Genomic DNA, 23,061 nt, shown 5'->3' on the forward strand with positions numbered 1-23,061 from the left:
CTGAGGAGAGGGTAATAAATTTCGCATAACTCCTCAACCTCAATTTTATAATACTTCTTTCTTGTTCACCCTGAAATGTAAGATATTTTTCCTCATTCTTCTCCAAGGCATGATATAGTGTTATGCTACTCTGTTAAACAATTACTGGATTCCTGCTACAGATGCACTTTCATTGCTTCCTCAGAGAGTAAAGCACTTCTGTGCAAAACATTCTTGGTAAATACATGATGTGGTTTGGTGTGTCCAGCAGTCATTAAACTAAAACAAACATAAAAGCTCCCAGAAATGAAATAAGCAGACGCTGAAGGAAGAACCAAAAATACAAATGTATCTCTCCTTGTATTTGTACATGATGAAATTTATGAATAAAAGATTAATAACTGTGTGTTTAATTGAATAAAAAAATTTGGTCACACTGTGACAAGCTATTCCTTGTGAGACATTACAGAACAGCTTCAGTTTTTACAGTATTGAAAATTTTAGTTAAGCAAAAGAGCATTAAAAAAAGGAAAATGAATCCTTGGAATATACTTGACTGATAACAGCTAGTGATAAATATAAATATATATACCAATTTGCACAGGATAGAACTGAATGGAGGAGCAAAGTGATATACACCCTGAACTGCTGCATGCCATGTGCAGCCACTCTCAGTCACACAGCTAAAGCTGTCACCAGATAGCCCTAGCCTAAATTCTACTCACAAATATGGTTTTTCTAAAGAAAGAGGGGAGAAAAACTACCCAAGGCAAGGCAAGCACACCTGGTGCTGATGGAGGGAGTTATGTGCTGCTCAGTAAAGTAACTCTAGATTATACTGATGATGTGTTTCCTCCATTTAGGGGATTACTGCACTTAAGAATGGCAGTTTTTAACCTGTTTTTACTACTAAATGCCTACTGATTTTTTTTTGCCTACGTGTTTGTAATGAATTATCAAGCATAAAGAGATGTAGCTTGTTTTCATTGTACACTACCTCGGTTGGATGGTCTGCTGGCTGTGGTACCATAAGCTGGTTGTGGTGCTGAAGCACAGTCTTCAAATAATCTAAAACCGTCTGGCAGGGCACTGCATGAAACAAATTGCAATTACTGTATGTTAGCTATAAAGCATAAAATAGAACAACAATATTAAATCAAGCAGTGTTCCTTAGTATCTCTTTTCTATGTCTGTGAGATTTATTTCAAATAGAAAATACTTCTCATTTTGATTTGTGAAGATATTTCATTTAATAAATGTACAAGTATTGTATTGCCTATACCGAGGTCTTTGAAATTAATTTTGTTTTTCTACCCGCTAGTTTTCAAAGGTTTTTTTCCTAAGTTTGAAATGTTAATTACTACAAATATAAATTAGGTCAGCAGTAATGATAGTAAGGAAAAGAAAAATCTGTAAATACTGTAAAAATCCCAAATCATACAAAGAAGGAAACATTTATTGGACCTAAATAATGCATTTATTAATATGTAAATATGCTTAAATGTTTTTGAAACTACAGTCTGATTAAATATACTAAAGAGATTCAATGACTGGTAGACGCCAATTTCTACTCCCTCCCTCCTCCCAAATTTATTATAAAACTAGGTGTTAGGCAAATTGCTTTATTTCTCTTTGCCCTCATCCTCCCCCCTTTCTATTCCCACCACTCTTATCCATTTCAGTAGTGGTACCAACATCCTATTCCCTTCTGTTGAGGTGATAGGTTAATTAGGGATGATTCAATTATGGGTCTCTCTTAAGCAGATGCTGCCACATCCCTGATTAACTCTGGAGTATTTTTGAAATACAGCTCTTTTCTCCTGAGCCTGAAACACCATAGGAGAATTAAACAGATATTAATCCAACACTACAAGTGACTTGTGCAAGACTAAATAAGCACAGTTTCTAAGGTACTTTATGATTTCCACATTTTGAATGGGTTGTTTTTGTAAAGTATTCAGACTTAATTGGAGCTTCAGCTCAAAACCCAGAAGAAATATTTACATTCCCTTTTTTTTTAATTACTATTTCTTTGCATTTTATTATTTCTTTGCACCTGAAAAAATGTGTTTTGGGCTTTATCTTAAGCTGGCAATCTGAAAGCAAGCACTGAGATATCTGAGAATGTCTAAAGGTAGGATTTATGGGTATTTTCCCCTATTTTCTTGGCATTCACACCACACAGCTTACTATGCCCCTGTCTAGGCAGACAGGGTGCAGAACAAAATTACTCTGTGCAAAACAGACCCTTTAGTATGGGATAAGAGGAGTTACATCCAGCAGTCTGCATATAGAAGTCATGTGAAGTGCCTGATATGATTAATAAATTTATATGTTATTGCACTCCACGTTGACTTCTCTGTAAAGACAACCCATCAGTGCATTTACTCCTGCTTCTGTTTTTTCACACAGTAAGTAATCTCACTGCAGGCCATCCAAGGATGTGTTCACCTATATTCTTCCAAGGGGATGGGGCTTAATTGAGAAGACAACAGGAAATTACTTAACCTGTTGTGTCCTAAGCAGATGAAGTGCAGCTCTACTTGAACTCGATGCTGCTGATAAAATGTCTTCTCATTACCACTAAGAAACATGAAAGTACTAAAAGGTGGCCAAAGCTTATAAAAACTTCTATCCTCATAAAAGCACCAATGTTTTGAGCATTGTAGGCTTTTTTTTTAATCATTGTAGTGGTTGGAGGATGCTGATCACTTCTGACTTTAAAGCCATGACATAGCAGTTTGCTGTTGATACAAATAACCTCAGCCTTCCAAACACCACGTGCTACTTGCAAATCCAGATTTCTTGGGCTGCCATATTAACTGAAACCTAGAAGAAACCACCCAGGGGCAGAACGAGGTGGAGAGTCAAAGCTTTGGTTTTGTTGCTGCGTCCCTCTTAGGGCTCTGCAGATATCCTCTTTGCTGAGAACTGTTTCCTCCAAACCCTTCAGGAAATGTAGCTTTGTAAGAACCTGGATGTCCCAGTTAGGAAGATGAATAATCCTTTAAGTCTACCAGTTTATAATTTTTTTTATCTTTGATGGGCATCTCTACAGGTTTAACAAGATCATAGCCCCATGGGCTGATAACTCTGCATGTTTATGCAGGTATCCACTATCAGGACATCACCAATTTGTTCTTACTGTAAGTAGTGGGAGAGATACCAACATCGAGATAACTCTTGTTATGATTTAGTAAAAAGCCTGTGTAGAGGCAGTAATTTTCCTGCCCATTAGGGAAGAGGTTTCCACAGCCTTTACTTTCTGCAAGTGTCAGCATCTCAGAATGGACACTGGAGATGACCTGCAGAGAGTGAAAGGGCAAGGTCTTTGCAGGAGCTAAAGGGCAAGGAGGAGGAGAGCCTACAGGGAACCTGGTGTGCCAGGGAACGCTGGTCTGGCTAAGATGTTACCCAGGACACATGTAGAAGGTGGCAGGTGTTTGCTGTTACTGATCCAAGTTTAAGACTTCGTTGTTACTCAAGGTATCTGTATGTTGTAACAAGTGCTTATTCAGCACAGCTTGTCACAGCCTTCTCTGCAGAGAATCTTAATTTCTAATTAATAGTGGAACACCTGCACTGTGCCAATGACAAAATCCAGGCTACGATCTCTCGGCCTGAGCTGCCACACAGCACAGCGACTGCCTGGACTAAATCCTCCTTGCCACAGACAGCATCAGCGGGTAAAACACCATAGAAATCTGTCATCTCTCAGTGATGCAGTTTCTACCCACAGGAACATAAACCTTATTTCACGTCTGCATTTTGTTTTCCTTCAAACTGGGGTTCACAAAATTTCTTGGAAAAAATATAGAAAATGCCCGTTACTTGCTACATACTTAGTGGTTAAATAATTTCTCCCTCTTCTCATTCTTAAGCTCAGCACTGATCTTCCAGAGGTGTTAGGGTCCTGCTAAAAGTGGAGTCCCTACACCTACTTAAAAGTCTGTACAGCTGATGGCCACAGGTCTTTTAGCCATGCTGTGTATCAATACCCAGACAGAAAGTCACTGTGACTTCCAAAAGCCTTTCTCAGTGCCCTGAAAGCCCTCAGTGCCTTTCTCAGTGCATTTCCCAGGGGCTGAAACCAAGCAGAGCCATGCTCTCTATACCCCAATACACAGAGATTGGCCAGGTCTGTCACCCCACATCTTCCTCTCTCACAGCTACCTCTGCACCTCTTGCAAGCTGTAGGCAATGACTGCATGCTTTCCCTCATGGATTAAAGTATTAAAAACATGGGCTCTGAACAGTTTCACAAAAAACATCCCTCCAGAAATTCAACTGCATCACTGCAGTTTTCCCGAACACAAATCTATTTGTATTTTTAAATCATGTTTTGTAATTTAATGTTATGTAACACCCTGAATAACTGCAATACTCATCAACCAAACTTTTCATCTCATCAAAACCATAATTTGGCAAGATGCAGCCTGGTACTAATGCCATTATTCTGGTTAGCACTCTATTAATTGAAGCTGGCATCAGCGGTGCAATTAGTTTGTCTCGGCTCAATATCAGGCCAATGAAACCACCATCATCCAAGATATCTCACGTCCTTTAATAAAAAAAATCAGATACTATTTCCATCTTTCAGTCTTCTGAAGCATCAAAAATATTACAAAGAAAATAAAGATGGTAAATAAAGAAAAATGATGGTCAGAATTGTCTTTTTCATGTTGGGTTTAGCTCCTGAAGTGAGTTGTCCAGACCTCATGGTTTTGAAAACAAGACACTTTGGTAGCAGCTGCCTTGTGCCTTTGGTTGCTGTGCACTTAGGGAGGAAAAGCTGTGGTGCCCAAGCAGTACTGCTCTTCAGTGTCCCAGCAGTGAGAGGCAGCTGGGACAGGCAGCTGAGGCTGCAGTCCCACATGAAGCTGCTGATAAACGTATGAGAACACCCAGAGTTGCAATGGAAATGGAAAATATTTCTACCTGCTTACCATCATCTTTATATTGGTGTGACTACATCATGCTACTCTTCACAAGTACTAGAACAGAAATACTCAATGAACAGTTCCATATTATTGATAAAATCTATTTCTGTGTGATAATGGTCCAATACTGTTGTTAGGCTGTCATATTTTTCCTTTATTTTTCCAGGGAAAGGAAGCCTTCTCTAGACAATGCTCCACATTTAATTTTAATCAAGACAATGCTCCACATTTAATTTTAATCATTAATTTGCCCTTGATAAAACTGCTTTTTACACATCACATAAACTTTCCCTCTAATCTATTTGTTAAGTTTCTAACTCTTCCTTTACTTTCCCTCTAAACTGGTTGGTTTTGTAACCAGTTGTACTTTTCCTCCGACATAGTCTTTTGGGTCCTTAAGTGACATGTTTTTAATGTTTCCCAATTATCACCCACTCTATTTTTTTTTATTTTTAAACATTTGCCTCTAATAATTGTTTCCAAATTATTATGAAGAGACAAGAACATCCCTATTACTGGTTTGAGCTGGCTTTTTGCTCATTATAAATGTTACCAAGACACAGTCACTTACACTGGTATCTGTCAAAATGAGAACTCTCATTTATCCACCCAAAAATGCAGCCTCCAGTGTAAAACATTCCAGGGCTGTTTATATTGCCAAAGCACAGCACTGTGAAGAGATGCTTGGGCCTGCTGTAAATACAGCACATCTCCAAGGTAAATAAAGTGCATCTCCAACCTCTCCTGCAGCAGCAGACAGTCCCAGTGAGAAGGGATGGCTCACCCCCAGTTTGGCTGCGTGTGTCTCTGCAGTGGCCTCATCCCCATAAACAGACAGTAAGAAATCTGGTTATTCTGTAATTAATAAGATTTTGATGAATCCCTTAGCACTCAAGACCATTTACCTCTGACTCACCAGAGGGGAGGGGAGTTGGGAAGGGTGAACATCTACATCCACCCTGCTCAGGCCAGCAGCTGTCAGCCAAGACTGGCTCAGCAGTGCACTGTGTCCTCCTTCACTTGACCTTGAGCAAGGCTGCTCTCCGAGTTCATTGCAGGGCATTTCTAAATTGATGCTTGACTGTCAAAAAGATGTAACAAATGATAGGGAACGTGCTGACGAACCACAGGGCTGTGTGAATTTCTTATAACATTAATGGAGATGCCTTTGCTGCCTGAGATTTGGAGAAGTGTGCATGGCTTGGATTATTTTAGCTCATATGGTCATTTATTTCATTAGTCAGCTGAAAGCCAGCAAAAGTTGCATGGATGGTCCACAAAGGTAAGTTGTTTGGGGTGTGATGAGCTGGAAAAACAGCAAGAAGCAAGGAGAGATGGGGAGGAACTGATTTCAGTGCTCAAGCGCCTGCAAATTTGGATATTTGTGAGTGGATGGTAAAATAAAACCAGCACCCATTCGTAGTGAAAGCATATAGCAGAAATCAAACGAATTTACACAATGTGTAGGAGGGTGTTAAAGATTTCCTAAACTGACCTACATGCCAGCTGAAAACAGAGAAAGGAGAAAAATTCAAGCAAATATCCCATTACTTTAAAAATCCCTTTGTTTTCCAGGCAAATAATTTAATTTCTATAAATCTACATCTGAAAAGCCATTGTACTTTTAATTTTCTTTTGCAATAGATTTCTTCCAGAAAAAAGAATGTTCCCCTCCCCTGGGATGTACACCTCTGCATAAACAACAGATTAAAAAAGATAAAAAAAGGCAGCTGTGCACCTCATTTAAGTGATGCTGCCATATGCTCCTGTGGCTTTTATTTTTGTCTGTGCTCTCTCACTTTCCTTCTACTCATTAGAAGGAGCCTCTTCTTGTGGTCCCGTTCAGCAGTGAAGTCTTCCATTTGGAAGGGACATTCTCTGTAAACCCCTGTACTGCACATTTCCACTGCTGGTAACTAACAGGGAAACCAGGAAGTCCCCTGTGAGAAGGCACAGCAGTTTGTGTCACTAAAAACCAAATGTTTACTTGCAAAGGCCAAAAGAAAATTGAGAGCTGGTAGTTCATCCTTGACATCCTTGAACTGCAGCTACCCACAAAACTCCCATCAGCTCCAGTTTCCCAAGTTGGCTGAGAAACCTGATCTCCCCAGTTCTTGTGGTTTTGTATCCAGAAATGCAGTGAACACAGATAAAGCAAGCCCTGGTCTGCTGCAATTACATGTTTCAATAAGTTTTTGTACTCAGGTTGGTTTAGCAAAGTAAGCTGTCACCCCCAGCAGCAAGCAAAGCCGTGCTACAGATTCAAAGGGGTTCTTGTGCCAAACTCTGGGTGCCCGAGGCTCTCTCTTCTCACAGTAACTTCACACTTTGAAGCTTAAGAGCAGAACGAGGCCACAGATCAGACCAAAACATCCAGAACATCAAGGGAAACCAAAGAAGTGGTTAAATGTGAACATCAAGAAAAAGGACCAAAAAAAAAGGACATGAAAAAGTGTTCATCATAACCCTTGATGGCTGCTTTATCTGTACTGTGGCTGTGGTAGGCTCTTTGGAAACATGAGGCTCTGAAAGTATAAAGGAGACAGGATTTGTAGGGAATAGTAGTATCTTTTATTATATCATCCAATAGTCAGGAAGAAGAGTCAAGCCCTGGGCATACAAAACCTCCTCGAAAACTTGTCTTTTTCAATTACGTTGATATTAACTCTACCTGCAAATCCCACTTTGCTTTGGCTACTTCTAGCCACCATGAATGTAGGCCCTATAGGTAACCAGGACTCAACATTTGAGAGGGTTTTCCTTTCTTCTCCATCCCTCTGCTATTTGCTGGAGAATTTTTTGCTGCTGGCCAAAGTAAAAATAATCATTGTATTTGTCACACACTGCTTCATTTCCTTACTAAATTATACCTCTTTACTACTTTCAGACTTATCCAGAACCACGGGGCAAAGCTGGGAGCACCAGGAGATAAACCCTAACTCATGATTATAGACCTTTGCTTTAATCACCTTGAAATTTCTCCCTTTCAGATAAATAAGCATTAGAAAATCATGCTGATAATAATGAAGAACTCTTTAATATCCTCATGGTTAAAATCCATGTCTTGTATGCAGCTCCACAAATATGTCTTTAGATTCACTACTGGGAAAGTATCAGAGCCACAGTAATTTCTATACAGAAGAAAGAAACTAGGAGACACTTTTCTTCTCATGTGGATGGATTACTTTGTTTTGTTCTTAATTATTTCAAAACCTTAAAGAGCCAATGATGAGTTTGCCAAACTCCTTCCAGGAATTACCTAAACTCCAATTATTTTTCGGAAGAAGACATGAAAACACACCAAATGAAAATGCTTCTCTTCTGTTCAGTAAAATTGAAAACTGAAAATGCTTGGTTAATATTTTGCCCTAAAAAAATTGATATTGGGAAAACTGGATAAGTTGAAAGAAGTGGCACTGCTTTAAACCCCAAGTACTGAAATACAATGTTTTTCTTCATTTATTCTACAGAAATATGTATTCTAAGTTTTCATACAAATTTAAGTATTGTTTCAGTCAAATCAAATGGGGTTTTTTTGAGAAAGAAAAGTCTACCCATTCAGCAACTGAAATATATGGGATATTTTATCCATGTAATCGTTTCTCTCCAGTGGCGATCTGCCAAAGAGTGACGCTAGGCTACAGGCAAAAAGATCCTACAGAACTGAAGGGCTCTACAGCAACAGGGCAGAGTCCTGAAAACTGAAAAATCTTATTTTCTGTGTCCAAAAACTACAGGAGGATATGTCTTCTGTAATATTTGTTAAAAAAAGAAGAAAATTGCCTTTACATCTGCAGAGAAAACACTCTTTTTCATGGTAGCCTATTTGTGAGCCTTGCTTTCCAAAGCTTGAGGCAGAGATGTATAGCGGCAACTATTTTTAGATTGCAAACTCTCATGGATTTTAAAAGGGCTTTTGCATATGGAAAGTAAAAAAAAGAAATGCAAAGTATTTCAGGAGAAGGATAAAATGATTCATATTATACAGCAGAAGCGAGGGGTTGGTGCTTTTATATTCTGCTGGCAGAGTTGCTAGTGGGAGCCTCAGTGACTGTGGGGAGGGCATGGTGCACACTGCCATCGCCCCACAGGGTCCCTTGCCAGCCTCATCCAGCAGCTCTGGACTAGCTCTCCCAAGGATGGGAAGAACAACCACTATGCAAAAAAATTCCTGCCCTTTCAGTGGCTTGATGGAGACAGTATGGCAACCTTCACACTCATCTAGCTACTGCCTTGGTTGCCTCTCCACAACGCTCCTTGCCTTCCCTGGCCCAGCCGATGGCCTGCACGAGGTAGATGAACATGCAGGGAAGAAAGTTTGTGCTCCGAGATGAGTTTGATGTGATAGATGGTGGCAGACAACGCTGACACTCTGCAGAGAGCTTTCTGTTTGCCTCCTGAGGCATGCAACATCTTGATGAGCAAAGAAAAAAAGGCACAGGACCACAAGCTCCTGTTTACATGTAGAGCTGGGCATCTCAAGCCACAGAAAAATTTCTGCCAGCTTTTTTGGTAGTAGAAGCTCACAGGAGCAAAATGAACACTAGAGAAAAAAATAATTAGACACTGTCTTTAGTTATTTTTGATTAACTTTGCTCAGTGGTGGCTGTGTGACTGCCTGAGAATCTCTGTTCTACCATGTGGCAAAATCTGAGGGATCTTCTGTGGCTCTCAACACATGGGTCACTTCAGATCTATTTGGATATGTCACCAGAAAGCAGCAGATGTATCTGATGATGATTTTATGTTGGCAGATGAAGTCCTACCTTATTGCACATCTTTTATGTCTGTCTGCTTCCTTTGATACACTGCTAACAAGGAGTTTTGTGATTCCTGGGGGAATATGATTATGTATGTTTATCACTTTTAAATGGGGATGAAGGCTAAGTGTGATGACCCAGGTAAATACTTGCTGCTTAACCCAGCATTAATCCTAGCAAAATATAGGCAATCATGAGATTCAAATGACAAAGAACTAAAGAATATGAATATAATTAATGCCAGCCAAAATGGTCATATGCAAAATAGATCTTGCCAGACTAACCTGATTGTCATTCTTTGATAAGCACATAGATTTGGCTGAAAAAGCTGGTCTGAACAGTATAAAATGCCTAGACTCCTGAAGGGCATGTTACTTACTACCATGAGTTAGTTGATTGCAACAGTAGCAACACTCAACACCAGCAGACCAAACCCTATTTATTAGGAACCTGCTATTGACATCTTGAATATTTGTCATTGCAGGAATCATCATTAACAGACATGTTTCTAGAAAGGCCCAACAAGGACTGATGACATCTTCAAAACTATTCAACATTCCCAACCAGTACCACAAAGTTGATTTAAAAACAATTTGAAAAATTCTGGATGATACGGAAATTGACAAATCAGCAAACAGTGGGCAAGTGGGACAGTCAGAGCAATCTGGAACACTCAGTACATGAACACAGACAAATACAAAGTGTGTACTTTTAGGAAGAAATGTGCACAGAATGAGAAGCTCAGCTGCATAACCCACCAGGGAAACCATGGGTGCAAGTGAAGAGTCTATTTACCTTTGATCAGGCCCATAGGAACATATTGCATGCATTTCCAGTGCCCAGATTTTAAAGAAATTAGCAGAAGGGGAGGAAAAAAATGGCAAAGAAGGATTCAAGTAATTTGAGGAGTTTCAAACAGTACTGTTTGCTTTGTTTATTTAAAATGGAAATTAAGTCAGCTTTCAGTCTGTAAGTACCTTCAATCAGAAGAAGTACCAAGACCTATAGAGCACTTCATTTAGTGCAGCAAAGCATAAAAGTCAATGGTTAAAAGCTGATTTCAGGTAGTCAAGCAGGGAACAAGGCACATATTTTCACCAGTGTAATTAAGCACTGGAACCAAGTGTCAGGTAAGAGATATAGACACTTCTTACCAGAAACTGGAGGCCTTCTGAGATACTATTTGAATCAAATACAAGTTATGCATTAGTGAAAGTCAAAAAATTACTGTGTTCAGTACAGGGGACTCAATGAAAGCTGTCAGTCAGATTACAAACCCTACAGGATCATCTCTAGTCTTATATACCTGAAGGTAGGACTCCACAGGAGCTGAAGTCCACACAATTCCCTTTGTCATGCAATACCAGATGATGTACTAACCACTGCTGCAACCAGTATATGAGTTATGGTAATTCTAAATTTTTGGGAGAAGTGAGGGAGTTACTCTAAATTTTGCGTTTTCTTTGCACTGAACAATGCTGCTTATGGGATTTGCCAGTATCCCTACAGACCAATGCACAAAAGAAAAACATGATGTGATATAAATAATGCATAGTACATCACTGATACCTGGGGAGAAGAATTATGAAGACTACTGCTTGCATTTTGCTCAGATTTTGCAACTGCTTCTACATGTTGGGGCAGTAGTTGGTTACTGCCTTCTTCCTTTCTGCATAGTTAGCATCTTTGCAGCTCATGCTGTACTAGACATGCTTTTCTGACATTCAGAGATCAGTTCAATTAACTTTTCATGGACTACTCTAAGCACTCAAATTCAGGTAAAAAAGATGCAGTTGCCTAGTGTCAAAAACATGTTGTATGCTTCTTTCTTTGCTAAATTCCAATTTGCTTTTAGTATTATTATTTGAGGTGTATTTTTGCCTGTGCTGAAAGTTTAGAAAATACAGGTCCAGGATACCTAGTCCTTATCCCATACCACTCTTCAAGTATCTTGGCTCACCTGAACAGTGAGAGGTCCTAGGTTTAAAGAGCAAGAGAAGCTTTTCACAGAAGGGGTTTCTATTTGATTTCTTTCTCTCTCCCAGTGGCTTCTAGGTATTGCTGAACTGGAATGCTGTTGTTAGGTTTTTGTTGTTGTTCTTGTTGGGTTTTTTCAGATTTATTTGAAGATGAATGGGAGGAGATTTAGTAATGCTTCTCACTGAGCTAGCAGCAATTTAAGAGAAACTGTTCAAAGTAAAAATGAAAATTATTTCAGGTAAAATTATGGATGTAACTTTGAACAGCAACCAAAAAAAAGGAGCCCCAAAAGGAAATTAGGTTTGTAAGTTGCAATGTCAATTAAAGAACAAGACAGTTAAAGAGTTATGAAAGTTATGAATGTTTGAAATTACTAGGACAAACCACCACTGATATTTGGAATTTGGGATTACAAGTGTATCCCCACCTGAACACACCTTACTAGTGTAGGACTCAATATTCACAGAGATAAGTATCAGCAGGTAATTTTTCACTGGGCACAGCTATAGGAATTTTGGCTGGAGACAAATTCCAGTGTTTGATTATTATGATTGCAACTTTTAAAAATTACTAAAACTTGAAATAAACTATTACATTATTTTTATCTCTGAATTTATCACATTGCATGGCAGATTATTTACCTGGAATGCTCTCCAACTTTCTACGAAGCTCTTCATTTTCTTGTTGCAATGAAATTACCTCCTGCTCTAGCTCTTGACACCGAGGGCAGTAACCTTCTTCCTCTTCCTCCTCTTCCTCCTCTGGAAGTGTAGAAGATGATGGATGACCATGAGATTCCGATGTTGCTGGAGATGTCCATCCACCTAAAGTGTGTACTGGAGAGGCTGAAAGTGGATCCACATCTGCCAAATGGCTAAAATCATTTATTGATGAGGTGTTCTGAGAAGGGAAGCTCCCAGAAAGTAAATAGTTCTGAAGGGAATCAGTAAAAACTCTCAGAAAGGCTGAGGTTTGTTGTTTCTTTTGCATATACTGCATCTCTATGTCTAAAATGTCTGATGTCTGACTATGGACCATTTTCCCAAGCTGACATTGCTCTTGTCTTTCACTATAATTTGGGTTTTCCTGCTTTATGCAAGAAATCATGGACTGAGAGTGATTGTTGTCCAGTAGTTTTCCACCACAATTTAAGAGACTTAGAACCCGGCTGCATTGTTGAGCAAAGGCATCCAGAATCATTCGACTCTCTGCAACAGAAGAAAAGATGAATCACAGAAACCTAATGCAAGAGGTTATGCCAGGCAGTAGCAGCTAAATGAATGTACACAACTGTTTACAGTAGCATGCATTTTATTCTTGAACATATTAAAATTATGGCTTCTGCTTTAGTTCTTCTGCAACACTGTGATTTAAAACAATCTTGACTCTGTTTCTATTTTGAGAGTGCCCTTGTGCCCTTGCTGTTAATCAGAAATGCATTGTGATGATAGACACTGCTTACTGACATCTTCTTTCAGAGGGATTAAGTCATGAAAATGGGGAAGAAAATTCAAATTGCATCCAATTTGCTACAAGTTCAAGTAAGTACTGACCTGAAAGCCTATTTCAAGCTGCTGAAGGGCATTATCTGTATATATTTGTAGGACTTTGCACTATACCTTTGTCCTATGCCCAGTTCCTTTCCAACAAGGCTTCCAAGCTTTGTTATTTCTCCTTTTTGTCTTTGATGCACTTGTTTGATATTGGGCACAGGACACTCCACACAACTGACCTTCAGTTCTATGGACTTTGCTTCTGTTCCTTTTCCTCTAGGTTCCATATATGTCCAGGAACTACTCAGAGTGATAAGCACAAACACCTCTTCTAAAGTCAAGCAAAGACATCCTAGACATCCTACAGGTTTGCAGGCAGGCCAGTATAGCACAGTGGAGAGTGGAGTTCTTCAAGATGCTCTGCATACAATCAGGAAACTCTACATGGGATTGTGCAGCAGTTTCTGGAGACAGCAGCTCAGCTCTGGAAGTAGGATAGGGATGCCGTGCTGCACCTACTCAGTTTTGCCTCTCATGACAGGAGGTGTCATGTCTCAGGGAGCAATAGCAGCTACAAGCTAAACCTACAGAGTAGGATGGTTCATTTCTGCAATGTCTACATGTGTAGCTGAAGCTGCTATAATACTTCCTGGACCCTGACAGAAAATGACCAAGGTATTTATGATATTACCTGTTAGGCTCCCCAGTAAAAACAGCACCTTTTAAAGTTTTTTTTCACCTTATTCAAAGCTAAGTTCCTCTAGGTATCTAAACAGATGTAACTAACATTTTGCAAAAGAAAAAAAGACTGGTAGGTTAAAGCACTGCCAATTTTGGAGAGCACTTCTCAGGCAGGCTTGACTTTTAGAAAGTGACAAATGCATTTACTTTTGAAAAGGCAACCTGCTACAGATACATGAGACTAAGCACCCCAGACCTTCATTTACCGTAACTTCATCAGTAGCCTCATCACACTCATAATACATAAAGAACAGAAACATTCTGAATTCAGGCCTTTAAGGGGTGGCACTTTTCACAGCACTTCTTCAAGATCCACCACTGTCTAGTAGAAAATCTACTTTACACTGAGGTCAGTACAGCTGACCTGAAGATTATTTGAAACAACACTAATTTGCATTTGTACCATCCTCTGGATCTCTGCGAAGAGGGCAGGGCTAAAGCAGCATACAAATATTTCAGCCTTGAATGCAGCCAGAGGAGACCTCCCCAGCACAAAACCCTGATGTGATCTGCTGAGGACTTAACTGAAAAAACAGGAACCTGAGGTGGGCAGAGCAAACCCAAGCCCAGTGCTGGGTCATGAGGCTGCCTGGGGCCATGCAGGGATTGTCCAGAGGCTCCATGGGAAGAACTGGAGTGGTCCTAAGACCACTGCAAGCATTCTTGCCATCAGCCTCCTGTGTTTATGAGCCATATCACACCCCTGGAGACAGGTTCAGACTAACGAGGGCAGATTTCTACAACACATCTTCGATCCAAAGCATTATGCAGTACCCTCTGTCCACACTATGAACTCCAAAGGGCAGAAATGCACTGGTACCCAAGTGGGAGCCGATGAGGTGACAAGTCCATTACCCACTGCCTCGACTTCTCTTTTTCTACACCAACATAAGGCCAGCTGTCTTTAACCCTTAAAATTAATGCAACTGCAAAACAAGACAGGAGATGTAATATGAAATAAAAGAACAGAATCCTGGTGGCATGACAGCTGTCCAGCTGAGACCTGATAAACCAAAAGGAAACTAGGAAATTCAAGCATCACTAACAACCCCAAAATGTGTTTTCTTTGTTTCACTTCTTTTCACATTTCCCCATTAAAATTATTACAGGATGATATTGACTGTAACTTTGCAATCCTACTACAGAGTGTTTTTTCATTCATTTTAATCCTATAATCTGATTCCAGACCTGAAGTCATCTATACTGTTTGTATTTTAATCATTATTGTCTCTGTTCACAAAACGATTACATATTTTTTGCATATCCTTGTTGCATGGGGACAAGATATGAATGAAACAACTGAAAAGGGATTAGACTCTTATAAGAGATGTTACTCCAATATTTATTCTAAAACCAGCAAAAAGTAGCCTGACATTCAAAATACTAGTTTTGAAGAATAGCAAAATACATATTAACATCAGTAAAGATTAAATTAATTATTAGTTTCATTTTAAAATTTTATGCATTAGGTATAGTCACTGTGATAATGGTTTAAAATGTAACTGAAATTTTATACAGAAATTACATTATTGATTTAATCTTCAGTATCAGATCTATTACAAGGGCACAATAACAGCAATTACTGTTTTTTTTCTTAACATCACCCCATACTCAAAGACATAAAAATGAGCCATGACAAAGCAGGGCTCATTTGAAAGGCTAACCCAGAGATGCACAAATGCTTTTTTTCTGGGTACTGCTGGACAGCAATAGTGAGAGATGCTCTCAGCACATATTCTGGAAATATCTGTCTCTGTGCTGAAGTAGGTTCTGCTTTGAAGAGACTTTGACACCAGTAGTGGTGCACACACCCACAGTCTGAACAACCCTAAATGAGAATGATAACTGCAGTTATTTCTTATGATGGATAAAAGAAAATGTTGCCCATTTAGCATATATTGTAGAAATTGGGATTTCAGCTTTTACAGACCGTCTATAATTAGAAGTGCAAGCACTGTGCAACATCTAATTACTTAAGAAATGACAAAAAGTTGGTTTTATGTGATTACTACTGAATAAACACCAATCTATGATTCTTAATTGATTTAATATTATGTATGTATTTTCTATGAAAGTAGGATTCTAGTGAAATCCCTGCACTGGACTAAAACAATGTAAGCAGTATATTAAAGTCTTATTGTGATATTCCTTTTCGTTATTACCTTGCTCACCAACCATGTAATTCTAATGTCTCAGACCCCAGAGTCTTTAGTCTTACAGAACTTCTATTGACTTTAACTACACATTTGCCTGGAGGTGGACTTGCTGGATAAGACCCATAAAGTGCTAAGAGAACAGGATTAAATTGCTAAAAGCATAAGTATTCCTAACTGGATTGTTTGAGACTGCAAGCAACCAGAAGATACTAGCACATGGCAAACCAGGTACAAACTTCAGATACAGCATGCATCTTCACATCTTTTTCTCACTGACACTGGGACTCAGGGAGGTTCTTAGCTATTTAACTGCTAGACTGAAAACAGGATTTAGTCAGAGCAAATGTCTGAAACTCAGTCTGATAACTTGCACTAACTAAGGAATCAGGAAGGATGCCTGGAAAAATTTGGCAGGTATAACTTCAGCTTTTCCCACACCTAAGGATCTTTTCAAAATTTCAAAATTTATCAGACAGCTTTATTAATAAGCATTGTGTTTGGTCTCAGTGGCTCTGGATTCGGGTTGTGGATTTTCCAAATTTTCCTTTGTATTCTTGGACAGCTGGTTTAAAAAGTCATCTTTATAAGTATTTCATGGGTCTGAATGCCATACATTCTCTCCTGCAGGAAATGTATTCATTGGTATTTAATTTTCAGAGGGATTGTGACTCTCAGGTTCCTTAGCGATTTCAATCACCTCACTCTTCACCTTGCAGTGACTCAGCCCTCTCACCTGATTATTTGTATTTTTTGATCTGTTTATTACAATATTTTTATTAATTGAGATCCTGGGACAGTACCTCTCAAACTGGCCTTTATCCAAGCATAGAGACTTGGTCATTATATTTTTAGATATGACCATCTGTGCTTAGGTCACAAAATTGAGAGCATTTGACACCTTCTATGACTATGCAATATTTTCTTGGGCATTTTGCATGAAGATCATCTAGACAATCCAGTGGATTAAGACTACAAGTGTCTGGCCATTTCAGTACTTATCTGACAGACCTGCTTCCAGATGAGGGCTCACAACTTGTAAGGTAAGGTCAAAACACTGATGTTCATCTTTGCTGTTCATGGAACAAACTGTTCAAAAAACAAATTGTTTTTCTGTCTGGGCATAACAAAGCCTTATTAATTGGTTGTTTTAAATATACCATGTTTTTGGCACTGATATCAGGTGCTACCAGTCCTGCTCTTCTTCCTGTGCTTTCCATGAAAGCCCACCCTAAATTTTAAGCTTCACTGTAAGGTCTACATCATGCTTTCCTAAGGAAAAGGACTTTCTTTGGTGGATTATTGTACTGTTCAATGCACATACTACCAAAGACATAGTTTTCTTACCAGGAAAGTAATCTGGATAGAACTAATATTTTACAGAGGAAAATGAGTATCTGCTGGTACTTTGAATGAATCCATCCATGTGGCTCATAGCAGCAACAGCAGTCAGAGTAACCTCTACAGGAGAGAGAAGGATTGTGTTGCACTGCAGCTTCAGATTCCTCATTGTAAGATGACATTTCTCATGCAGGATCTTTCCCTGCATGATGGGATCTTGAGCTAAATTTTTCTTCACCATGGCACTGAGTGGAGAATTCCTGTTTTTCTTCCTTTCCCTAGCCATTCTTCCTGCAATTCTGCTGGAGTTTGGAGGTGAGAGTGGTCTCTTAGAGAGCAACTGAGGGAAAATCTGGTTACCCTTGTGAAGAGTTCTAACCATTAGAAAAGGCAGCAAAAACATGGAAGTGCCTTTAGTCGTGACTGTGTTTGAGGTGACCACTTTCAAAAGCAAACTTGGAGCTGTGAATCCCAAGGGGCCAGAAATGTCATGCCTGAAGTTTAAGAATCAACTGCATTAAGTATTTAAGTTGCTGGCACAGAGTTAGGCATCCCAGGAGTGGTATTTTACTAGTATTTGCTCACTGTTGCCTGCACAAGTGAAAAGGTATCAGCAAAAAGAGAGGTATCTCTGAAACTGAACTTAGGAAGTGGGTATCCCTACCAAACTGCTCTACAGCACTCCACCCTGTATTCAAGTAAGCACCTGCCAAGTGCTGAGGATAAACGGAGTGGGAAAAGTGTAAAAGTGTAGACATCATGGATGGTGACTGCCTTGTGGAGAATGCATGTGCAGCTGGACACCTACTCAGGGGATGATCTGTCCCTCTCTACAACACCCACCACTTGAGATGAGCCTCTGGCTAAGAGGTGTTCTGAGCCTGTCCCCCTTGCTGCTGTGGGGAGCGCAGAGACCCCACAGGTCCTGGCCAAAGTACAGGCAACTGTGCATGGGGAACATGCAAACGCCCTCACTCTCCAGGGGCAAAACCCCAACTCTGCTTCCCCAGAGGCAGCCTGTGCTATTAAATTGGCTCACATGTTAGTTAAGACGATTTCAAGCCTCTGGACAATGGGACTTCTTCACATACATACAAGCACTGGGGTCCCAGCTAGCTTCCTGCTCATCTTAGTGGTGCCACAGCTCCCAGGAACAAGCTGATGGCGTTACTCCATCACCAAGCAGGAAGGATGGGCACACAGCTCAGCAAAGCATCCTTAACTCTGGGCTTAAAATACCTAGGAGATCTAAACCTTGCCTATTGCTTTATAGAATCACAGAATGTTTTGGCTTGGAAGGGACTTTAAAGTTCATCTAGTTCCACACCCCTTGCTGTGGGCAGAGATATCTTCCATTAGACCTGGCTACTCAAAGAGCCATCCAAGCTGGCTTTAAACACTGCCAGGAATGGGGCATCCATCCACAGCTTCTCTGGGCAACCTGATCCAGTGCCTCATCAGCCTCACAGTAAAAATTTTTTTCCACATATCTAACTTAAATTTCCCATCTTTCAGTTTGAACCCATTATTCCTTGTCCTGTTGCTTCAGTTCCTTTTGAAGAGCCTCTCCACAGCTTCCTTGTGGGCCCTCCTAAGGTATTGGAAGGTTGCTATGAGGTCTCCACGCAGCCTTCTCTTATCCAGGCTGAACAGTGCCCACTTTCTCAGCCTGTCTTCATAGGAATGTGCTCCAGTCCCCTTCCCAACTTTGTGAGCCACCTCTGGTAACAACTTGTGCAAAACACTACTTGTACACACTGTAGCAATTTTCTGGTTTGCTTTCTCCTGTTCCGTTTCTCTTGGCACTCAAACCTGAGCAAAGGGTAAGTTGGGAACCATATAGGAACCTGAAGTAAAGCCTGAATGTGCAGTTGAAGGGACAGGGACTTCAAAGAGCTTTGGTACATGAATGGCAATTCCTTCACTCTCTTTAGCACAGAATTAAATCAAAGACAAGCTCTGAAGCCTGCTCTAGTGCCTGGTTAGTACAATGTGCCCAGGAAAAAGAAAGTCCAAACTTCTGCTCATCGAAGCCCAGAGGGCTTTGCTGTGAATATGGCCTCATATATCTACCAGACAGCTGAGTGTTTTCCATGGCATAATCTGCTTCTGTAAAGAAATGTAGGTGTCACATTTATCATCAGTGTTTTGATTGTGGGCCACAAAGAATACTTAAATACCATTTGGGCATTTCATATAAGAAGCAATTTCATGAAGAAGGATGACCTTGTGCCACGGATCACAGAACTACGCCCCAGAGATGTGAATTCTCTGGCTAATCTATTCAAGTGTTAAACTTTTTTGGTAAAGTACTTATTTGTAACAAGACATGCTAAATTCATCCAGTACAAGGCTACTTCTAAGCAAACCCAGGCATTAAAACATACCCATATATCCTATTAACTAGCGTATCTCCCTGTTTAGTAAGGAAATGTCATCACATTTGTTACAAAGGCAAACAGCAACATACCAAAACAGGATCCAATTTTTCTAAATAAATAAATCAATGATGTGTCAAAAATTAACAGATGAGTTAATATAACCGATGTTATCAAAACCAGATGGTGCTTCATAATATTCATCCTGTTCAGTCAAACCCTGAATATATTCTGGACCATCAGTATATAAAATAGGATGCTGCTATTTGTGATGGCAAACAAAAGCAATCATGCCTGCCAAGCACATACTATAACAGGCAGCATTTCAGCTCTGCTAGACAGAAAGTAATTAGAATGCTTTTAATGTCCAAAAGAATGATGCTGATAGGCTGCCACAGATGTGTAGATTTATGAATATTTATATGGTGGTTTATAGCTGACACTTTTATCAGTTGAAGAAGATAAAATATCTGCCTGACTCAAAAGCTTGACAGTCAGGTTAATAAAATCTCATTAAAGAGAATGACCTATGCAATTATATAGGATTTATTGTAATTCATTTTTGATTGTACTCTGCTTAAAGATGCAATTTCCCATTTCCTGATGCCAAATTTAGGTTGCATATCAAGATCTACGTGGTTTTTTAACTCCAAGCCATCACCAGAGGAAAGATATGCATTCAGCGTCTCAGTATCTTACACCTTAAAAGAAAAAAAAAATAAAATAATTTGATCTCCTGTTTGTCGCTGCATCTTATGAAAACGGTGCAGGCAAGCAGCCGATCTATTTTCTTTCTGTTAAAATCATCACCTCTCTATCAGCAGCCTCTCCATCACCAGCAGCTCCTCCGGTAGCCGGCCCCAGCCTGCCGCCCTCCCTGGCGGAGCGGGGCTGAGCGGAGCGGAGCGGCCGGCCCGGGGCTCCCCCCGCCCGCCCCCGCCGGCAGCAGCTCCATCCCTCCATCCCTCCATCCCTCCCTCCCTCCCGCAGGTGCGCACCGGCCGGCGGCGCCTGCCCCGCCAGGTCCTGCGCGGCTGGCGGCACGGCCCCCGCCGCGACCCCTGCCCACCGCCCCGGGGCGACGCCGGCCGGGCAGCGGCCCCGCCCGCCGCGGGAACTTCAGCGGCGCCCGAGCTCCGGACGGACCCGGCCGCCCGGCCCGTCCCCGCCGCGTCCAGCCCCGAGCGGGGGCACCCGGCGGGCGTCGCGCCCTTCGCCGGCCGCCCGGGAGAGGGGCGCGCGTGTGGGCGGCGGAGCCCGCAGCCCCCATCCCGCTGCCGCCTGCTGCAAAGTGCCCCGCGAAGTTGCGCGGAGGAGAGAGAGGAGTTGCGGGTACCTGCGCTCAGCTCCGCGCCGCCGCCCCCCGCCGCCGCCGGGCAGGGGCCGTAGCGGCCCGAGGAGCTCGGGGCCGGCGGCGGCGGGCGGGGGTGGCCCTGGGCAGCGCCGGGGGCAGCGCCGGGGCGGGCGGGCCCGTTGGGGAAGGGGCCGTGCGGCGCGTAGGGCAGCGGCTCGGCGGCGTGCGGGAAGGGCTGCCCCGCTCCGCGCCCGCGGGGCACCTCCACCATGGTGGGTCTCTCATAGCGCTTGGCCAGCGTCGTCCGCTTCCCGGGGAAGGTCTTCAGGACGCTGTAGGGACCCCGCTGCTTGTAGATTTTGGGGGTGCTGGGCCCCTCCTCCGCCGGCTGCATCTCCTCCTCCATCCTCCGCCGCCTCCCCCGGCGCGGCGCGGCCCCGCTCCGGGGCTGTGTCTGCCGCCGCCGCGCTCGTCTCTGTGGCACGGCGGAGCCCCGGCGCGGCGGGGCGCCGGCCTGATTGACAGGCGGTCGCGCCAATGCCTGGAGGGAGACGGGCGGCGACCGGCAAGTGTTTAGGGTAATCTCTGCTAATGGCAGCGGGGCGGGGAGGCGGGCGCTGGCGGGGCCGCCGCCGCCCCCGGCACCCCCTCGCGGGGCAAGTGAGCGCCGGGCGGGGGGCGAGCGGCTCCGGGCCCCCCGGCCCCGCCCGGCCCCGCCCGGCCCCGCCCGGCCCGAAGGGGGCCGCGGGCTTTCGAGACCGGCCCGCCCCGCCGAGCGACGGCCGCCGCGAAAAGTTTGTGTCCCCTCGGCCGGGCGCGGAGCCCCGCCGCCCGCCGGCCATCCCTCCCGCTCTCCCTCCCCTCTTCTCTCCGCACGGAGGGAGCCGCGGGCCCGCCTCCCCGGTTATTAGGGGTGAAATAAATAATGCCATAAATAAAAGTATTCGGGAGTCCAGGACCTGTCAGAGTTGATTAGGGCACAGAGGACATTTTCTTTCTCATTATGCAGAAGTATTTCATGGCGAAATAAAAGAGGTTTCGCTGTAACTCATGCATGTCATATTTCCAGGAATCCGGGAGATTAATCACATTTAACATTATTTGCAACGCCCCTCGCCCGCTTTTTGCAAACGGCTTAAATGCGGCGGACGCGTGGGGCGCAGGCTGGTCCCGCGTCCCCTGCTCACTTTCCCCTGTCGCCTACCCGGGCCCTTTCAGGGACAGTTAAGAAATAATGAAGCGATGGTGAAAGACAGCAGGAGAATGAGATGCCATCGAAAGACGTTTCTGAGAAATGGTGGAGCTCTGGGTGAGATGGGAGACAGCTGAAACTGAATGATATGTTGAAGAAAAATAAACGATAACAAACTGCTCTCTTGCTCTCTCCATTCTTTTCTGCTAAGCAATTTTATATTTTGCATTACCATTTCCCTTCTTCTGTCCCACTTCTCTCCTGCTTCTGTTACTATTTATCAGGATTACAATAAACCCTCTGGCTTGTGGAAGTAAAATTGCAGAACACCTTAGCTGTATTAAACGACGGCAGTGGGAAATCATTCCTCTCAGCACGTGTAGTTTTGGCCACTTATTGTGGTCATCACTCTCCCATTTCAGCTTTTTTTATTTAGTCAGAATTGGGCTCACTGGTAATGAAATGCAACCTTTCTCTGCTGATGGTAATTAACTCCTGCAATCTTCAGCCCATCTACTGCAGAAAAGTGGAGTTAAGTTCTGCAAGCCATGCATTCTTTTCATGCAGAGTGTACCAGGAGCTGGGCTGGCTTTGGTTTTGATTTTTATGACAAGTAGAGTAAATCGATTCCTTGTAGCAGCCAAAAGCATCAAGTAAAGGCTAGTGTGATAGAAATCGCTGCTTTACCTAAGCAAAATCAATCATAAGTCTCTTTGTTTCCTGCCTGAGTCTGATCACTTGTGCTTAGAAAAAAAAAAAAGAAAATTGTATTGTAATGCAAAATAAAGGCTGGAAATATTTGTGAGAGAA

At 42.2% G+C, this 23,061-nt stretch overlaps 1 protein-coding gene across 1 annotated transcript in view; it reads right to left on the bottom strand.

Annotated features, from left to right (window-relative positions):
• BEND4 (BEN domain containing 4) overlaps positions 1-21,529 on the bottom strand; it is a 30,590-nt gene extending 9,061 nt beyond the window's left edge. The window contains exons 1-3 of the mRNA XM_031504558.2: positions 21,102-21,529; positions 12,301-12,867; positions 977-1,068 (exon numbers count right to left, since the gene is read on the bottom strand). Coding sequence (XP_031360418.1) covers positions 977-1,068; positions 12,301-12,867; positions 21,102-21,465 — 1,023 coding nt within the window. The 5' untranslated portion in view covers positions 21,466-21,529. The remainder of the gene's footprint in view (positions 1-976; positions 1,069-12,300; positions 12,868-21,101) is intronic.
• Positions 21,530-23,061: the final 1,532 nt, after the last annotated feature.

This window comes from Lonchura striata, chromosome 4, assembly GCF_046129695.1.
Source record: "Lonchura striata isolate bLonStr1 chromosome 4, bLonStr1.mat, whole genome shotgun sequence".
In the NCBI taxonomy this organism is placed as follows: domain Eukaryota; kingdom Metazoa; phylum Chordata; class Aves; order Passeriformes; family Estrildidae; genus Lonchura; species Lonchura striata.